Source organism: Calypte anna, chromosome 6 (assembly GCF_003957555.1).
Source record: "Calypte anna isolate BGI_N300 chromosome 6, bCalAnn1_v1.p, whole genome shotgun sequence".
In the NCBI taxonomy this organism is placed as follows: Eukaryota; Metazoa; Chordata; class Aves; order Apodiformes; family Trochilidae; genus Calypte; species Calypte anna.
Genome location: NC_044252.1, coordinates 28,491,761 through 28,507,027, shown reverse-complemented (window position 1 = coordinate 28,507,027; position 15,267 = coordinate 28,491,761). Strand labels below are relative to the sequence as shown.

At 40.2% G+C, this 15,267-nt stretch overlaps 1 protein-coding gene across 1 annotated transcript; it reads right to left on the bottom strand.

Moving 5' to 3' along the window:
• Positions 1-14,894, bottom strand: LOC103525227 (pancreatic lipase-related protein 2). The gene is made up of 12 exons (XM_030453234.1): positions 14,846-14,894; positions 13,347-13,501; positions 11,194-11,319; positions 10,116-10,250; positions 9,498-9,606; positions 8,240-8,359; positions 8,042-8,164; positions 5,645-5,760; positions 3,945-4,074; positions 2,639-2,750; positions 869-1,033; positions 1-64 (listed from the first exon to the last, which is right to left on the bottom strand). Exons 1-12 carry the CDS (start codon positions 14,892-14,894, stop codon positions 1-3), a joined length of 1,404 nt encoding a protein of 467 aa, XP_030309094.1.
• Positions 14,895-15,267: the final 373 nt, after the last annotated feature.

Genomic DNA, 15,267 nt, shown 5'->3' with positions numbered 1-15,267 from the left:
TCAGCAAAGCACCAGGGATTGCCAGGTCCTTGGCCTCACAGTCCCACAGCCACAGAACACAGACCTAGGGAGGGAGGAAAAGTTTCAGGATATATTTTTCAGCACAGTGGAACATTTGTTAAGCAGCTGCCAAAGATAATAACTAGAAACACCATTTTTATTTTGTATTAGGTCAAAGAGTGTGTTTGAGTAGTTTGAGAATGAAAGGTGTGTGTATTATCTAATATTTTCTTGAAGAACTACTTTTTAGTAAATTACTATGAAATTCTAAGACAGGCTTGGATTAGAAGACTGATTCCATTAGCTTTTTAATTTGGACAAGGTGTGTGCTTTTTTTTCTGAAGTGAATCCCTCACTCCATTTTCCCCACGTACCACACTCTGCTTTCAACAAAAGAGAGGTCTCAGGACCCAGCAGTTGGATTGGTTTTGGTTAAAACCAACTCCAGAGATGTGCTCCAGGAGTCTGCCCAGGGTTCTGCAGATGCCAGTGGGCACCTGGGCTGTGGGATCAGGTTAGAGGCAGCCTCCAGTACCCCTCCAAGGCCATGTTGCACCATGCAGTGCTGTTTCTGATGTGCTGAAGTTTAGAAGAAAACCTTGTGCCTGTCTTACAAGTGCAGGGCTACACCCTCCCAAAATTTCAGATTTGATGTGTCTGTCCTTTGGGGAAATCTGACTGCAGTGCTGAGCTGGTGGAGTTACTGTAGTCAGCCCAACACCCAGGTGCTGCCATGAAATTGGGATTTGGCTTTTATTTTCAATACTTAAACCCACTTGCTTTAAAGGGCATGATACCATGCAAAGATGCTCTGTTTCTTCCACCCACCAGACCCACTGAATGGAAGATCATTAGATTATGGACTCACACATTGCCATTTTCCCCAGATATTATTGTGACTTCTTCAGCTCCCATGCGGCCTCTGTCTGCATGACCCAGATGCTTTTTCCAGAGAAACTCAACTTTTGTAATGTTCCCAGAAATTTCTGTATCAATATTGTTCCAGTAAGTGCTGCCTGGTTCGAAAGTGCCCCTGCCAAAAGAGAAGCTCAGGTGTGATGCTCTCAGCTTGTTACAAAGGAGGAAAAAAAACTCTACAGTTTAAGCAGAGGAGTGAGGTGTGAGATGCTGTGAGAGTTAAATACTATTTCTGAGAGCTGAATACTATTGTTATAGTTTTTTGTGGTTTTTTTAGTTTTTTTTTTAGTTTTTAGAATTGCCAATCACAGATGTTGGGCAAAATTTGAGCCTCATGCAGGTCCAATGCTTTCAGCAGTGGGGGGATCATGTCCCAGGTCCAGAAACACCAAGGTCTGTTCTCTCTGATGACTAATCATTCAGTCCATGTAGCAAAATATTTTATAAACTCCTTGGACATTAAATTCTTAAGATATAAAACATATAAAATATTTTTGAACGAGTATTGTAACAGAACTAAACTTAGGGGAAGATAAAAAAACTACACACACAAAATGCAATGCACTTTTCATTTAACCTTTCTGTAAGGATTAGGAAGGAATGTTTCATTGACACTTTAGATGAAATCTTCCTCCAAATCAGTATTGCAATTTTACCTTCCCTGGAGCTATTGTGGCAGGGTTAAGGCTGCCTTATCTCTCCCTACATGACTTATCCTGAGTACCTGGAGGAAGTTCTGAGGATTAAATGTCACTTTTTTCCCCCTTTGGCTAAAGTCTGTGGTGCAGATTTCAGCCAGGCATACTGGTGAAGGCCACAAAGTCTCTGTATTAACCTTGGGAGGTTATTGTGCATCCTACTACAGGCTTTCAGCTTCTCAACCCAGTGTTGGTACCTAAGGAGGAGGTGGTTACTCAGAGGGATCAACAGATCTGTGCAAATGTCTCAGAATGAACACACTGAATTAGCTAGCCCAGCCTTTGTCACTGCTGCCTTGGGTTTGTTCTCGATATTAGTTTTGGAAAATAAGCTCTATCTTTCAGTAATCCAAGTCATAAAGTTCTCATAAAGTTTCTGCTTGTTCTCAGCCATGAAGAAAATGGAAAATTATAGTTTACATTCATGTCTTCTGTGGTGTTGGTATTCATTAGAAGGGAATGCACATTACAGTGAGACATTAACATAGAAATTATCTGTAGGTGTATCCCTGCAGGAGTGTCTTGGCAGTCAGAGACACTCCTGGTACAGACCAGTAACAGGGCTATGTTCAAATGGAGAGGGGGGTGGTTTTGCAGTGTTTAAACTGTGCTCTTGACAAGGATCAATTTATGAGATTTAAATTCATATTTACTGGAAAAGGCCAGGATGAGTGGACAGGGACCCCAGATTAAATCATTGTACATCTCACAGCTCTTTATCTTCTCTAAGACCACCAAATAATGTTTGAGCTCAGCAGTAATCAGAGTTCTTTACTCTTGCCCACTTTGCTGTGCTAACCATCATCCTCAGAAAAGAGAATACACAGCTTGAGACACCAGCAAGCAGATTTTAATCACAATCTGTAGCATAGGGAACTTCAGCCACTTATCAGCTGCTTCAATTACCCCTGTAAATCATGAGTCACAGAGAACAAGGTGACACATGTAAACATAACTGCTAATAAATTCAATATGATTAACATGATAAAGCCATTTTTTTTCAACAGACATGTTAAACTTACTTGTCGATTGTGTATTTTTTCCTGATCCCATTAGTTCCAGTCAAGGCTACATCTATATTTGCCTTCATGGTTTCCATTGCAGATATTCTGACATGAATCTCTTTCCGCCAGCCTTTGAAAGACAAATTAAATAGATTATGGTTGTAAAGTGACTTCTTTTTTAATGGCAAAACTTTTCTTATGTTTCCATGCCTTTCAGGGACAGGAAAGGACTGAGCAAAGGCACTTGTAAGCAAACAGAATGTCATTTTTTACTAAGGCAAATATTACTTCTGTGTGATTCTGGTAGCATTATTTCCTTGACAGCAGCATAAATTGCAGGTGCAATCTTTGCTGATCTATTGGCTATGCCAAGTATTTAATTTTCCATGGCCACTAGTGCTCCTTGCTCTCCCACATGGACTCACTTTTACTTTTGTCCTTTTTCACAATTCTAAGCAATTCCAGGGGTCTCAGGGGCAGCCTGTCAGCTCTTAACTCTGAAGTGAGATCCCCTGCACTGCTCTGTTGTTGAAAATACATTAAACAAAACCAGCATCTCTCCCAGGATGAGCTTTATATCAAGAGTGTTCAAGGTTTTTTTTTATACCTGTGCAGAGCCCAAGAGGTGGCAGGAGATCCTGTCACCTCACATGTCTTTCCAAGGCAGAAGCAGGGCCTCAGGCAGAGAATATCTTGATTTTAAGCAACCAAGATTGGGAAGTTTTTGTACTGGCTTTGATTCACTGTTAAAAAGAGGATCTCATCACCCACTTCATAAGGTTATATTTGGGTTCAGGCTGTAATTTCTATGAACTCAACAGTTTGTAAATGTTGAAATGAATATGTGCATTCTGATTGGAAAAATGGTCAGTTTCTCTGTACTCAAATTCCTTCTTTTAAATTTTTGCTCTTATGGAGATGTGATGCAAGATTTCTTTTTTTTTCTTCCTGAATTTGCTTTCAGATTTTACTGCCTAGGGAATAAGAACCTTAAAGACTCTCTCTCATGTATTGCCCTTGCAGTTCATCACCTCAGATGACTTACATTTTACTTTGAATTTTCTTTATTTCCTGCTTCTGCATTAATCAGAATTAAACCTACTTTTTTTTACTGTCTGCCATTTGACTTGACAAACTTTGCAAAAATATCCTGAAACAATCCAGCTTTATACATTTTTGTCAATAGAAACAATAGCTTTTTTTTTATTTGAAATTTTGCACTTTCTGCATAGCATTCCTCCCACCTTCAGCTTTGTTGAAGTTTTGAAGCCATCACCAAATTAACAAAGTCTAGCAGGGTTTCTAGGCCAGGAGCACCACTTACGAGCAAATGGAGGAGAGGGCCCTGTGTTCAAGTAAACTTTTTGCTCTTCTTTTTCAGTTTTACGTGAAAATCTATCAGCATAATGACCCATCAGTGGGCATCCCTCCTTTGGACATGGGAAGCAATCTCCCTGGGAGAAAATAACAGTGTGTGTTACCAGTTGTTATCTATTTTGTTCCAAATTCTTCTAATGTAAGAAATCAGGGCATTTAATTTTTCTCCCAGCTTTTTCACAAAGGTATTTCCTTCAGAAATCAGATCCTGTCTTCAGCATTTATCAGTGTGGTAAAAAAGGAGACAAGATGGTCAGTCAATTTATTTTGTCTGGCTTAAAATCTGGCCTAATGTCTTATGCTCTTGCAGAGACCTTAATGCATGTGTATTACTACCTGATCTGTAAAATACAGGTAATTTGTCCATTAAAAGGCTGTCTGCTAATTAATATAGGGTGGTTAGCCACATTTGCAAGCAGGTATGGCTGGATATCTCAATCATATGGTAAAGATATTTAGTTTAGGGAATATTGAAGCTTTGGATCTTGCTTTGGAAAGTGTTCTGTCTGCTTCTCAGTCTTTATTGCCATGCAAAACCTTAATAAATTAATCTAACAGCATAGATCAAATATTCAGATCAAGTCCTTAATGACCATTAAAGCAAACAAACAAAGCAAAAAACCCCCAAAAAAGATCAGCATGTATAATTTCAATGAAATTGATTTAATTGTGGTTGGAAAAAATAGCGTTGTTATGTTTAGTTCAATTTTGATGTCTGGGAGGTTCTGTAGGAACTGGTATTTGTGGATCTTTATCTGTTTGGACACTAGATGAGAAAGAACCTAAATCATCACTTGTTTATTATAAGAAAAAACATTTCCCTTGCATCACTAAATTGTACAGAGTTCAGGTGTCCAAGTCCTGAATTACATCAAACTTTCAAATTATGTGCAACACTACAAATGTTAGCAACTTTTCTGCAGTATACTAATAATTCCTTTTGGAAGTAGAGGGAAATAAATTCAGCCCCATCTTTCTTCTTGACCAGTCCTCAGTTCATCACCAGAACTGCTCCACCAAAAGCCTGGTTATATCAGGTCTGAAGCATCAGGACATTATATTACTGCCTTCTTGTGCCACCTGAGGGTTGTCTGTGCAATGCTGTGGTGTATAAGTACCTCCTCATATACTGTTTCATGTTTATACAGATATTTAAACACTTATGAAATACAGAGGTTGTCCTCTTGATGATGGTTTCCACTGGGTTTAGATGGTCTTCTTCCAACCAGACTGGGTGAGTGCCCCTTTCTGCTGACCTACACACAAGGCCAACCTGGACACTGCATCTCTGTGCTCTCCATCTCTCCCTTTGTAATTGTTTTTTGGTGTTTATATTTCCTACCTTCTTTTCTTTTGGACCTTTGGGTTTTGTTTTTTTTTTCCTGAGTTATGGGTATGGTCTGGATGGCAGTGGGTCTGCATAGCCTCCCTGTATCATGGAATCACATAATGGTTTTGGTTGGAAGGGACCTTACAGATCATCTTCCAACCCCCTGCATGAGCAGGGACATCTCCCACTAGATCAGGTTGCTCCAAGCCCCATCCAACCTGGCTCCATGAACAAGAGGGTAGAAGTTGTTCCAGAAATGATTAAGAGAAGAAGTGCAGGGCTATAACCCCTCAGATAAATATGTATTTGATACTTACCAACACAAAAGCTCTGTATGTTTCACACTGGTACCCAGCAAATCCATTGGGAGTGATAATGCTCTCAGCATAATACCTGAGACTTCTTTTATGTCCACATCCAACAGCTCTGTATGCTGGGAAAAACAGGTAGAACAGGTTAAAGCTATAGATTGACATAAAGTCTGTGCCAAAATAACACTTGTGGGTCTTTTTTTCTTCAAAAGCATTGTACATATAGACACATATTTGTACATATGTCTCAGGTGTTTAAAGTATGAACTGCCTGGTTTTATAGTAAAAAGTGTACTGATGGCTACACATATATTTTCAGTGGGGAAGAGCTGTGTTCTAATCTGTGTTTCCCTGTCCTTATGCTGAATTTACCAGAGCTGGAGATGCACCAAGTACCTTGTATAGCCTCCCATCTTTCTATGTGTACAAAACTTCTTCTAGTATAACACAAGAACCGAGCAGGATTTAGAAGAATTTCCCAGTGATATTTCAAAGACTGGAATAATTCATAGCTACAGAGTTTGTAAAGCATTTAGTAGTTATTATGACGTAGTTTTCATTTCCTTGCCATTATCACAACATGGTATTTTGTAAAAACCATACTTTCCATTCTAGTTTCTAGAACTAATGGTAATTGCAGTAATTATTTTTACTTCAATGGCTTTCAGTGTTTTTAAGCTCTAGAAGATCTGTGATCTTTTGACAGTGGTGATTCTGTGAAATGCTCTAAAAAGCAAGATGTTTGACAGTATGTCCTTGCTTTTGTCAGGATTAGTTGAAACAAGTACATTTTCCCTTCAGAGTGAAATTTATAAGCAGTCAGTGCAGGAAATAAGAAAGTGTCATTTGGGCTGTATTTACAGCTCCCTGGTAACAAGTATTATCTTCAGTGCCTCTGAAGTCTCTCTTTTATCAAAGCACAAGATACCAGGTAGGTTGTATAAAAACAGGCTCTCCTTTGCTTTAGCATGGGGGAGGCTCCCCTAACCACAAGGGGAAGTCTTGGAGGCTCTGTAGGAATTGCAAGCTGGCACAGCTTATAATGAAATCAGGATTTTACCTTCTGTCAATATTTATGCATCTTAAAGGCAGAGCAATTGGTACTGCCCAGCTGACACACACTGCTCTTTACATAAGGAAAGAAAAAAAAAATGACACCAGAGCCCTCTGAAAAGTCCTTTTGTCTGCTTTTCCTGAAAATCTGCATCATCAAGGCTTCCTGAACATGTTTTCCTTATAGTTCCTTCTTTTAATCTAAATCAGAAGGGTCTCTGCTTTTAACTTGAAAACCTCAGCTCTTAGAGTTGGCTGGCTTTGTGCTAGTGCCAAAGTCACTTCACATCTCTACAATGGGAACACAATGCTCTTCTCTGCTGTAGAAAGAAGCTACTAAATAGCATTTCTAAGGCACTCAGTACATAAAAGCACTACATAAATGTAAATACTATCAAACAGAAGAGATACACACAGAGTAAGGTTTGGCTGAGAGGCAGGAGTTAAGGCTGCCTCTATTTTTAGGAGCTGCTTGAGCAGCTGACTCCATCTCCTTGTGTTCAGCAGAGCTCAGCTTCTGCTTCACCAAAAAACATTTGAAAAAGCCTTGTGAATGGTCTCTGGGAAACATTTCATTTTTTCTGCTGAAAATTCTTACGCAGTATGATGGGAAAGTGTTTTGGTTCCAAGTGGCTTTATGCACTGCCTGCTTTCAGTCCTCTTTGTTACTAACTTCTCCATCATTTTTGAAAGCCAATTACTGAACTGCTGGTAGGAACTTCAAAATATTCATCTGACAATAATGGATGTGCTCATTTCTGTAGGTTAGGATGAGAAGACAGGGTTTTTGCACCCTTGGATCCCAGGGTAATTCTGATTAAATGCCCAGTTTTCCCTGAAGAACAGGAGCTATCAATGGAGCTGTCATTTTATCATCTGTATTTTTAACCTTGTGCTCTTCCCTTTGGAGACTTTAGGGCTGTTAATGGTGTGGATGAGCATGTCTAACCCCAGTAATATTTGAAGTGATGTCTTTCTAGGGAGAAGGAATGTTCACATTTTAAAAACTTCATTTTTAGATAATTAATGTAAAATTAAATTTTACCATTCCTTCATGTGTAGAATTCCCACTGAGGTCAGCCTGTCAGCAAAGTGGCAGGCTTTTAGAAAGGTTGTGAGGAACAAGTCTGCATGCTTTAAATGAAGTTTTCATGTGGAATTTGTCTTTGTTAGGACAAAAGAAAACTGGAGGGTATTTCCCAGGCAGTATTAAACCTTCAATTTTTGAGCTTTGTCTCTATGCTCCAAATCTGTACTATGTAAAGAACACATCCATTCAAAAGGCCTTACCTTAGAGCCTTTATTTCTAACTGTAGCTTATAATGAGGTGTTACTTTAAAATATATTTACCTCTCATCAGGTCATTGATATCCCGACTTGCAGGAGGTACACGAAGCTGCTTGCATCCTGGCATCTTCTTCCCACCATTTGGGTAAAAATCCAGGTGGCCACAAGTCTGAAGAATCCCTGGAGCTGAAATGCACAGTGAATCGAGGCTGAATGCTGTGCCCACCCTGTGCTGGTGTCAGCATTTGCTTGGAAACTTACCAAAGTCAAAGAAAAGATGGCCAGCATGAGTATGAATTATATCAACAAACTTTGCATCTGAAGGATCCAACCTAACTGTTGTGGGAGTATACTGGAAAAGGGGTCCAGCTGGATCCAAACCTAGATAAATGGAGAGAGGTCTCACTGAGGATATAACACTGGAGCAGTGTCATCACAGACAGTGTGTTGTACAATGTATGGAATTGCATTTCTGCCTTTACTCCAGGTATAAAAATCCATTTTGTGCTCCAGGGCCAGCAAAACTATCAGGGTTTTAGTAGAAAGGTGGCTGGAGGGATTGCAGCACAGTAAAATGCTGACTGGTGCTTGGATTACTTTTAGGGAAAAGTGTTATAAAGAAGAGATTTGGATGGGTTTGTTGTTTTTTTTCCCCATGTTAGTGAAAAATATGAAATCTGTTCATCTGAGCTTGTAGGGTTTTGGGTTGTTTTTTTGTTTTTTTGGGTTTTTTTGATAATTTTTTTTTTCAAATATCCATTTTTGTTTTCAAAAGAGCTGCTTTGAAAAATGTTACCCCTTCAATGCCAGTGAGTTCTGTTTGGGTCTAAAGCAACACAGTTCTGATCCTGGTTTCCCTGAATTGCCTCTGTGACTGCTTTCTGCATACACAGCTTAGTCAGAGCCATGGCATGCAGAGAAAAGAACTGACTGGAGGTAAAGAAAACTGGAAAATACTGAGCCTTTAAATAAGTGATGAGTGAGTGGGTGATGACACCCTGTGTCTCTGTGTAGCAACACGACTGGCAGCTTGCTTTCTTTCCAGGGTGGCTCTTTGCTGCCTCGTCCTGACAGACTAAATCCAGGGGTCTTAATTTTTCATTTCACCTTTTCAATCTTTTGAGCTGATGAAAAGCCATGTTAAAGTGGGCTTTTAAAACCAAATATGACAACGACTTGCTAATGTTTTACAAGTCTATTACTCCATATGTAATAGACTATTTTGTTCCTGTTCTTTTATACCATTAAAATCCTAACCAAATGTTCCCTGGGACTTGGGACCTGTGAAAAGTTACCTCTCTTTAGCCACAGTCAGGACAGTTCAGCCTTCCTGAATGTGCTGATCTGTGACATGCATGGCATGTGGTGGGATCTGGCTGCATCCCTGTGCTACCATTTTAGCTGCATTTTGCTTCTTGTGACAAACCAGCACATTGCAGCCTGTGAAGTGTGTTTATAAGCCAGCTCTCTTAAATTGTAAGAAAATATCAAGCTTCAGCAGCAGAAATAGCTTCAGTACCTGTTATTCTTCCAATGCCAGGTTTCCTTCTCCCTGCCTCCCCTGCAGCATGTGCTCCAAGACTATGGCCAATGAAATGAATGTTCTCAGGAGAGTAGCCATAGTCTTTCTGTGAAGATGGATGGAAAGTTAAAAACAAGGGTATTAAGCTGGGGATGCAAGCCCGTGGCACTGCATCTTGGTCCTCAGCTTGCTGAGGCTTGGCCAGACCAGGAGGCAATAGAAGGGATGCTCTTGGGTGGGAAACTGCTGCTGTGGGTGGTGGGATCTGCACCTGAAGAGAAGCAGTTCCCATTCTTTCCCCTTTGATATCACACCTCTGGAAGGGAGTAATCTCTGTCAGATATCTCACCACCCTACCAGTTTTGATAGGAAGTCCAATCCAGTAAAAAGCCCATCATGAGCCAACCTGTCAGAGAGCACATCCTGCAAGCCTTTAGGGGCATCCTTCTGTGACACCAAAGCAGGGATTCTCCCTCTCGTGTGCAAGATTAGGGCTTTTATTATGATTTTTTTGCGCCTCCTGTCTCTATTGCATCAAATCTAAAGCTGAACACCCTGAACACAGCCTGTACCCCACAGAATATTCCCAGCTTTCCCATTCCAGGGGTATTTTACCTCCAGCAGGGTCACCAGGTATGCCAGCTCAGCCCCCACAACGCGGACGTTGTTCACTGCTTCCGTGTACAACCCACTGGAGCCCCCTGTCCAGTCTGTCAAAATGCAGTTCACATCCTCAGTGGGAAGCATGAGCTGCTTGGAAAACATGGGAGCAGGAGAAGAGAAAGCCAACAGGGGTGAATTACAGCTGTAGCCCAAGGTATGTGCAAACAGAGTTTTGTTCTGCTGCAGCCAGGGAATTGCTGTGACCCATAAAGACACATCCTGGGCACATCAGTTCCTCCTGGTACTGAAAAATCCACACAAGAAGGCAGAGTGATGGCACTGATTTGAACACTGCCTACAGACACACAGGAGCTTGCTTCACTTCTGTTTTCCATTCCAGATGCCTTGGTTGTCTCTAGGGTACCAACTTCTCTTACTGACAGTGCCCTAATTAGCAAAAAAGGACAGTATGTCCTATTTTTTTATGGGCCAAACCTTATGCTTTAAAATGTATATTCTGGGATCAAACTAAAAGGATTCACAAATTTGTGTTCATGTGCTTGAATTTTTCAGGCCATGTACTTCAAGCAAAATATTCAAATGATACACTCATTGCAATGGAAGATTCTGATTTTTCATTCTGAAACAATTTCATTTTTAAAATGGGCCTAAATAAAATTAAAGCAATCTTTTGAACACAGCCTTTTGTTTCTATTAGATCAAAATGGAATGTTTATTTAGACCTTTTGCTGAGGTGAGAAAGCAGCTTCTTTTTTTTTCTTTTCCCTTTATTATCAGCAAAGAATAGAAAAATCAATAAATTACAGTTGTCCCTGTGGAAGAGGATGCAGCAAAAGAGCATTTAACAGAAGGCTGAAGTGCCTTTAACTCAGCTGGGAATAAGAGGGTGTTCATGGGGAACTGAGCTTAATTCTGAGGCTTTTTCCCCCCTAATATATATTCTCTAAATTAACAAGAGCATCGGGGTATAAAACTTCTGTGGGGGTTTTAAGCCATTTAATGGGATTATGTAGATATTTGCACTTTCAAACACAAGTGAAATGACCACCAGGTGACAGCCATACCATACCTTGCACATACTTGTTATCCAGGGGAGGTCTGCTCCAGCAAGATGCCCATGAATAATGAAACGAGTTTTCCTGTGTGCTCGGAAATTGGAAGCTTTGATGGTTGAAGGATTTGTAGCAGAAATTTTCTGTGTGAAAAAAAACCCACCACAGAACAGAACCCAAACAACACAACAAAGCTGTGACTGCTCCATCCCACTCTACAGGTGATACAGGAGGCAGCACCCAAGTGGTCAAAGCACAGTCCTGGACTCTGAAGTGATGGGTCTTGTTCTTCATTCATAAACTGCCTTGTTGGGGATATCAAATAATTTCTTCAAAAAATGAGTCACTTCCTCTAGTTACTTGCCTCTAATGCTACTGGCATCATTTCACAATGCTCTGAGATGTACTGGTACAACATGCCATGGAAGTACAAGATTTTATCAAACCTGGCCATAGAAATGAAAAGATAGCATCTCCTGCAAGGTATTATGTGGTTGACTTTTTATCTATACTTTTTGTCTTTCTTTTTTCTTTGAAGGTAAGACCTTCATCACTAAGATTATTTATATTTTATGGGAAAGCTCACCAGGCTTACAACATCAGAGGCAGTAGGCATTTGGGGGTTTATCGAGAAGTCATTATTTTCTCTTAAAGAAGTTCTGAATACTGGGTTGTTTTAAAAGTTGGCTCTAATTTACTTCTTGTTATGGTTTTGTAAGCTTAAAAGGGTATGTCATGCACTAAGTAACACACTTTTGATTTGCAGTGGAAGACTCATGGAGTTAAAGCCTCATCTAAGTCCTCTTGGATCTTTAACTTTTTCTGAAGTAGGTGAAAGAGGAGAAATCCACTCTAGAGCTGCCATTTATATAAAAAAGAACTCTGAAGCTTTTCTTCATGTAATGTGAGCCAACAACAGCAACAAATTGTCCCACTCCCCTTTCCTATTAATTTGCTTCATTTTTCTTCCTCTCTGTCAAAGTAAACTTCACGCTCCCTGATGCTCATTTCTCTCCTTTCACCAGATGGATTTATAGCTCCCTACTCTAAACTGCTTCAGGCTATGGATGAGCCCAGCCCAGACACCTCCAACATCTTGAGCATCCTTCTGTGAGCTTTTCCCAGGACCTGCTTGGATCCAGATGAAAGGGCTGACCTAACACTGGCATCTTTCAGAGTGTTCCCATTTGATCCATCCAATGCAGTGCTGCAAACTCCTTTTAGAGACTTCCATTTGTTACCCTGTCACAGTCCAGACCTTCCTCTTGCTGCCACTGCCTTGCAGGTGTTGTTGATAGCCCTCACTTTTTTTCTTCTTTTTTTTTTTTTTTTTTATTCCATTCAGCTCCAGTCTGCTGGGTTTCTCTACCTGATGTGCTGTCATGAGGTATAACCTGGTTCAACTCTCTGTAAATGTCCTGGCTCTCTCTAAGGTGTATCTTAAATCTTTTTCTTTAGCTTTTTGGTCTTCGTTTTCCCTCCATGTCATCTCTCCCCAAATATTTAATATTTATATGGCTTCTGCATCACCATTTCATTCCCTTTTTAGTTGCTTTCTCCTTTTTCTACATATTATTTCACTCTCTCCATTTTATTCTGTAGCCTCCTGTTTTCCTTTCTAATCTTTCCTTTAGTTTTTGATCCCATTTTCCCTCCCCTCTCTGCTAAGCACAGATATTTTAGCTTCTGGTCCTCACTCAGCTTTTTACTTGCTCTTAGGACAAACCACACAAGCAGAGATTTTGAGACCAATCAAATGTAGTCCAGAGGGCCCTGTAAGCTTCTGTATGAACCACAGCCCTGAGTCTTGAAATATTGCTTTAAGCTGAAGACACACAGCAGGTAAAATGAAGCTTTTTTTCTTTACTGCCTTCCCTACCTCTGGCTTTATAATAGAGAAGTGTATAAAGTATATTCTAAATATCTCAGATGACTTGTCTTAGAAGGCTGCAATTAATATGTTTTAAGTATACCTGGTCTGTCAGACAGCTGAAATGAGAAAAATGAAATGAGATGAAAGGAAATTGGGATGGGCTATGGATGGAGTGTGGAATGTAGGATTAAAGCCTCTCCCTGGGAGGCTTTTGAGCAAGAATAGGGGAGAAAAGAACCTGTCTGTATGATTTGTTGAATGCATAGTATACTGTAAGTTATTAAAGCAGGATCTTACTTGATATTTCACAATGTTGTCCCTAGTGTAAAGGAAGAAATTGGTGTTCACAGCTTCTGGAGAGCTGGGCAGGCCTGTCAGCTCTCTCCCTGGGATCCCAGACCAAGGAGGGGTATCTGTGAAGCATCCCAGCCTTTCATAACAAACTTCTTTTCCTGGGGTAAGCAAAGGAAAACATGAGTGTTCTGGGAACACAGGAGGTTGGGCTGCCAGCATCTTACAAGAAGCTGGGAGGAAAGTGCTCACAACAGGGAAGCAGCAAATGGTTGGTTTGGGTTAGGGTGGTGCCTGTGTTCAGGTTTCACCAAGGGGATTGGTTTGCTGTGCATGGAGCAGGGACTTGAACTTCAAGCCTGATTCCTGTTACAGATAGTGTAGAGCTCAGTTTGGTGAACTCATGCCTTATTTTGACAATCACCTTGTTAACACAGGACAGCTTAGTGCTAATGCTCCAGGGATTACTGAAATTGCTATTTCTTGTGCAACAGTTCATGGAGGAGCAATAAGAAACCAAAACATGAAAACAGACACCTCTGGTTGCTCTGTAATGTACTTGAAACATCTCCCTTATTTTTTTTTTTCACTGCCATAAGATTTTATTGGAAGCAATAAAGTGGAATTTGAGTGGAAGCCTAGAGCAAAGGACAGCCTTGGGAAGTGTAGTCCATGCCTGAAGGACTAGAGTTTCCCAATTTCTATTGTGACTTTAGCACAGTAATGCTGCAAATATGACATATGGGTGTTGTCATTAAATGTTGTTCCTCCCCACAATTATGGCACAAGAGTTGTGAAATCCCACCCCCCAGATTGCTATTAAAAAAGCTACAGAAACCAATGAGAATCTTTGGTTACTTAGGATAGGTCACACACAGAGGTCACATCAGACCATGGCTTACCCACTGTGCAAAAGGCACAGGTAGAGTGATGTGGAGTGGGAATGGATCTAGAGGAGGAGAAGATTGAACTGAGGAGCTGCAGGTGGAGGCTGCACAAGTGATCTGATCATTTTTCACAGAGGTCTTTCCTCTGTTGCCAGCAGACTTTTGGACTGTGTCTTTTTGTTTCTCTGCTCTTTCTCTGTGTCCATCCCTGCTGAGCTATTCTTTCCTAGCAGTAAAATATTTTGGACCATGACTGTTTTCTTGCTCTCTGCAGAGCTCTGTGAAGGGTAAATGCCCAGGCTGGTTTTACAAGCATTGTAGCTGCCATTAATGCTGGTGTGAGTTGAGAGTGGGTGGGGAAAACTGTTATGGAAGAACTTTAGTAACAATATATATATTTATAAATACCTTTTTGATTCCCTTTCTCTTTACTAGCTGCAAAAAACCTTTATAGAATTAAAAAGGAATAGGTTAAATGTAGGAAAGATAGGCTGTAACTCAATGAAGAAGTCTGTTAAATCCCTTCCAGAGCACATCCTTTTTCTAAAAAATAGTTATTCTGTTATAAGCTGCACACTATTTTTACTGTTTATAGATTTCATCAACTCTATGTCTTACCTGTGGCTGAACCAAGAAGAAAAATAGTAGTGATCCATACTGCAAACATCTAAAGAAATAAAAGCACAATTCAAACCTAATTGAAAACAGAATCTGGAATACATCTAAGAGTTTCCTTGACACATTAAAAAAATCATGTTGACCATGAGGACTACTTCAGCTGTTTAATGAGCTGGATTCAAAAGAATCGATACTTCCTTAGAGATAGTAAGGTTTCAAGAAAATATCTTTGGAATACTTTCTGTTTTCCAAGGAGATTTTGCATCTCTTACAGACTGTCTACCTCACCTTGACAGAGCAGCTGTTCAGTGATTGTATTTAAAAGAACTAAAGAACAAATTTAATTTCTCTTTAATTCATACAAGTAGTATTGAAAAGTCATTTTGATCATTTCTATCATCCTTGTACACTTATCAGCCCTG

Coding starts and splice junctions, on each gene's coding strand:
- LOC103525227 (XM_030453234.1), bottom strand. CDS start 14,894: ATGTTTGCAGTATGGATCACTACTATTTTTCTTCTTGGTTCAGCCACA. Junction 4,075..5,644: donor CATACAGAGCTTTTGTGTTG/GTAAGTATCAAA, acceptor ATTTTCTCCCAG/GGAGATTGCTTCCCATGTCC. Junction 1,034..2,638: donor AAAAAATACACAATCGACAA/GTAAGTTTAACA, acceptor CTCTTTTGGCAG/GGGCACTTTCGAACCAGGCA.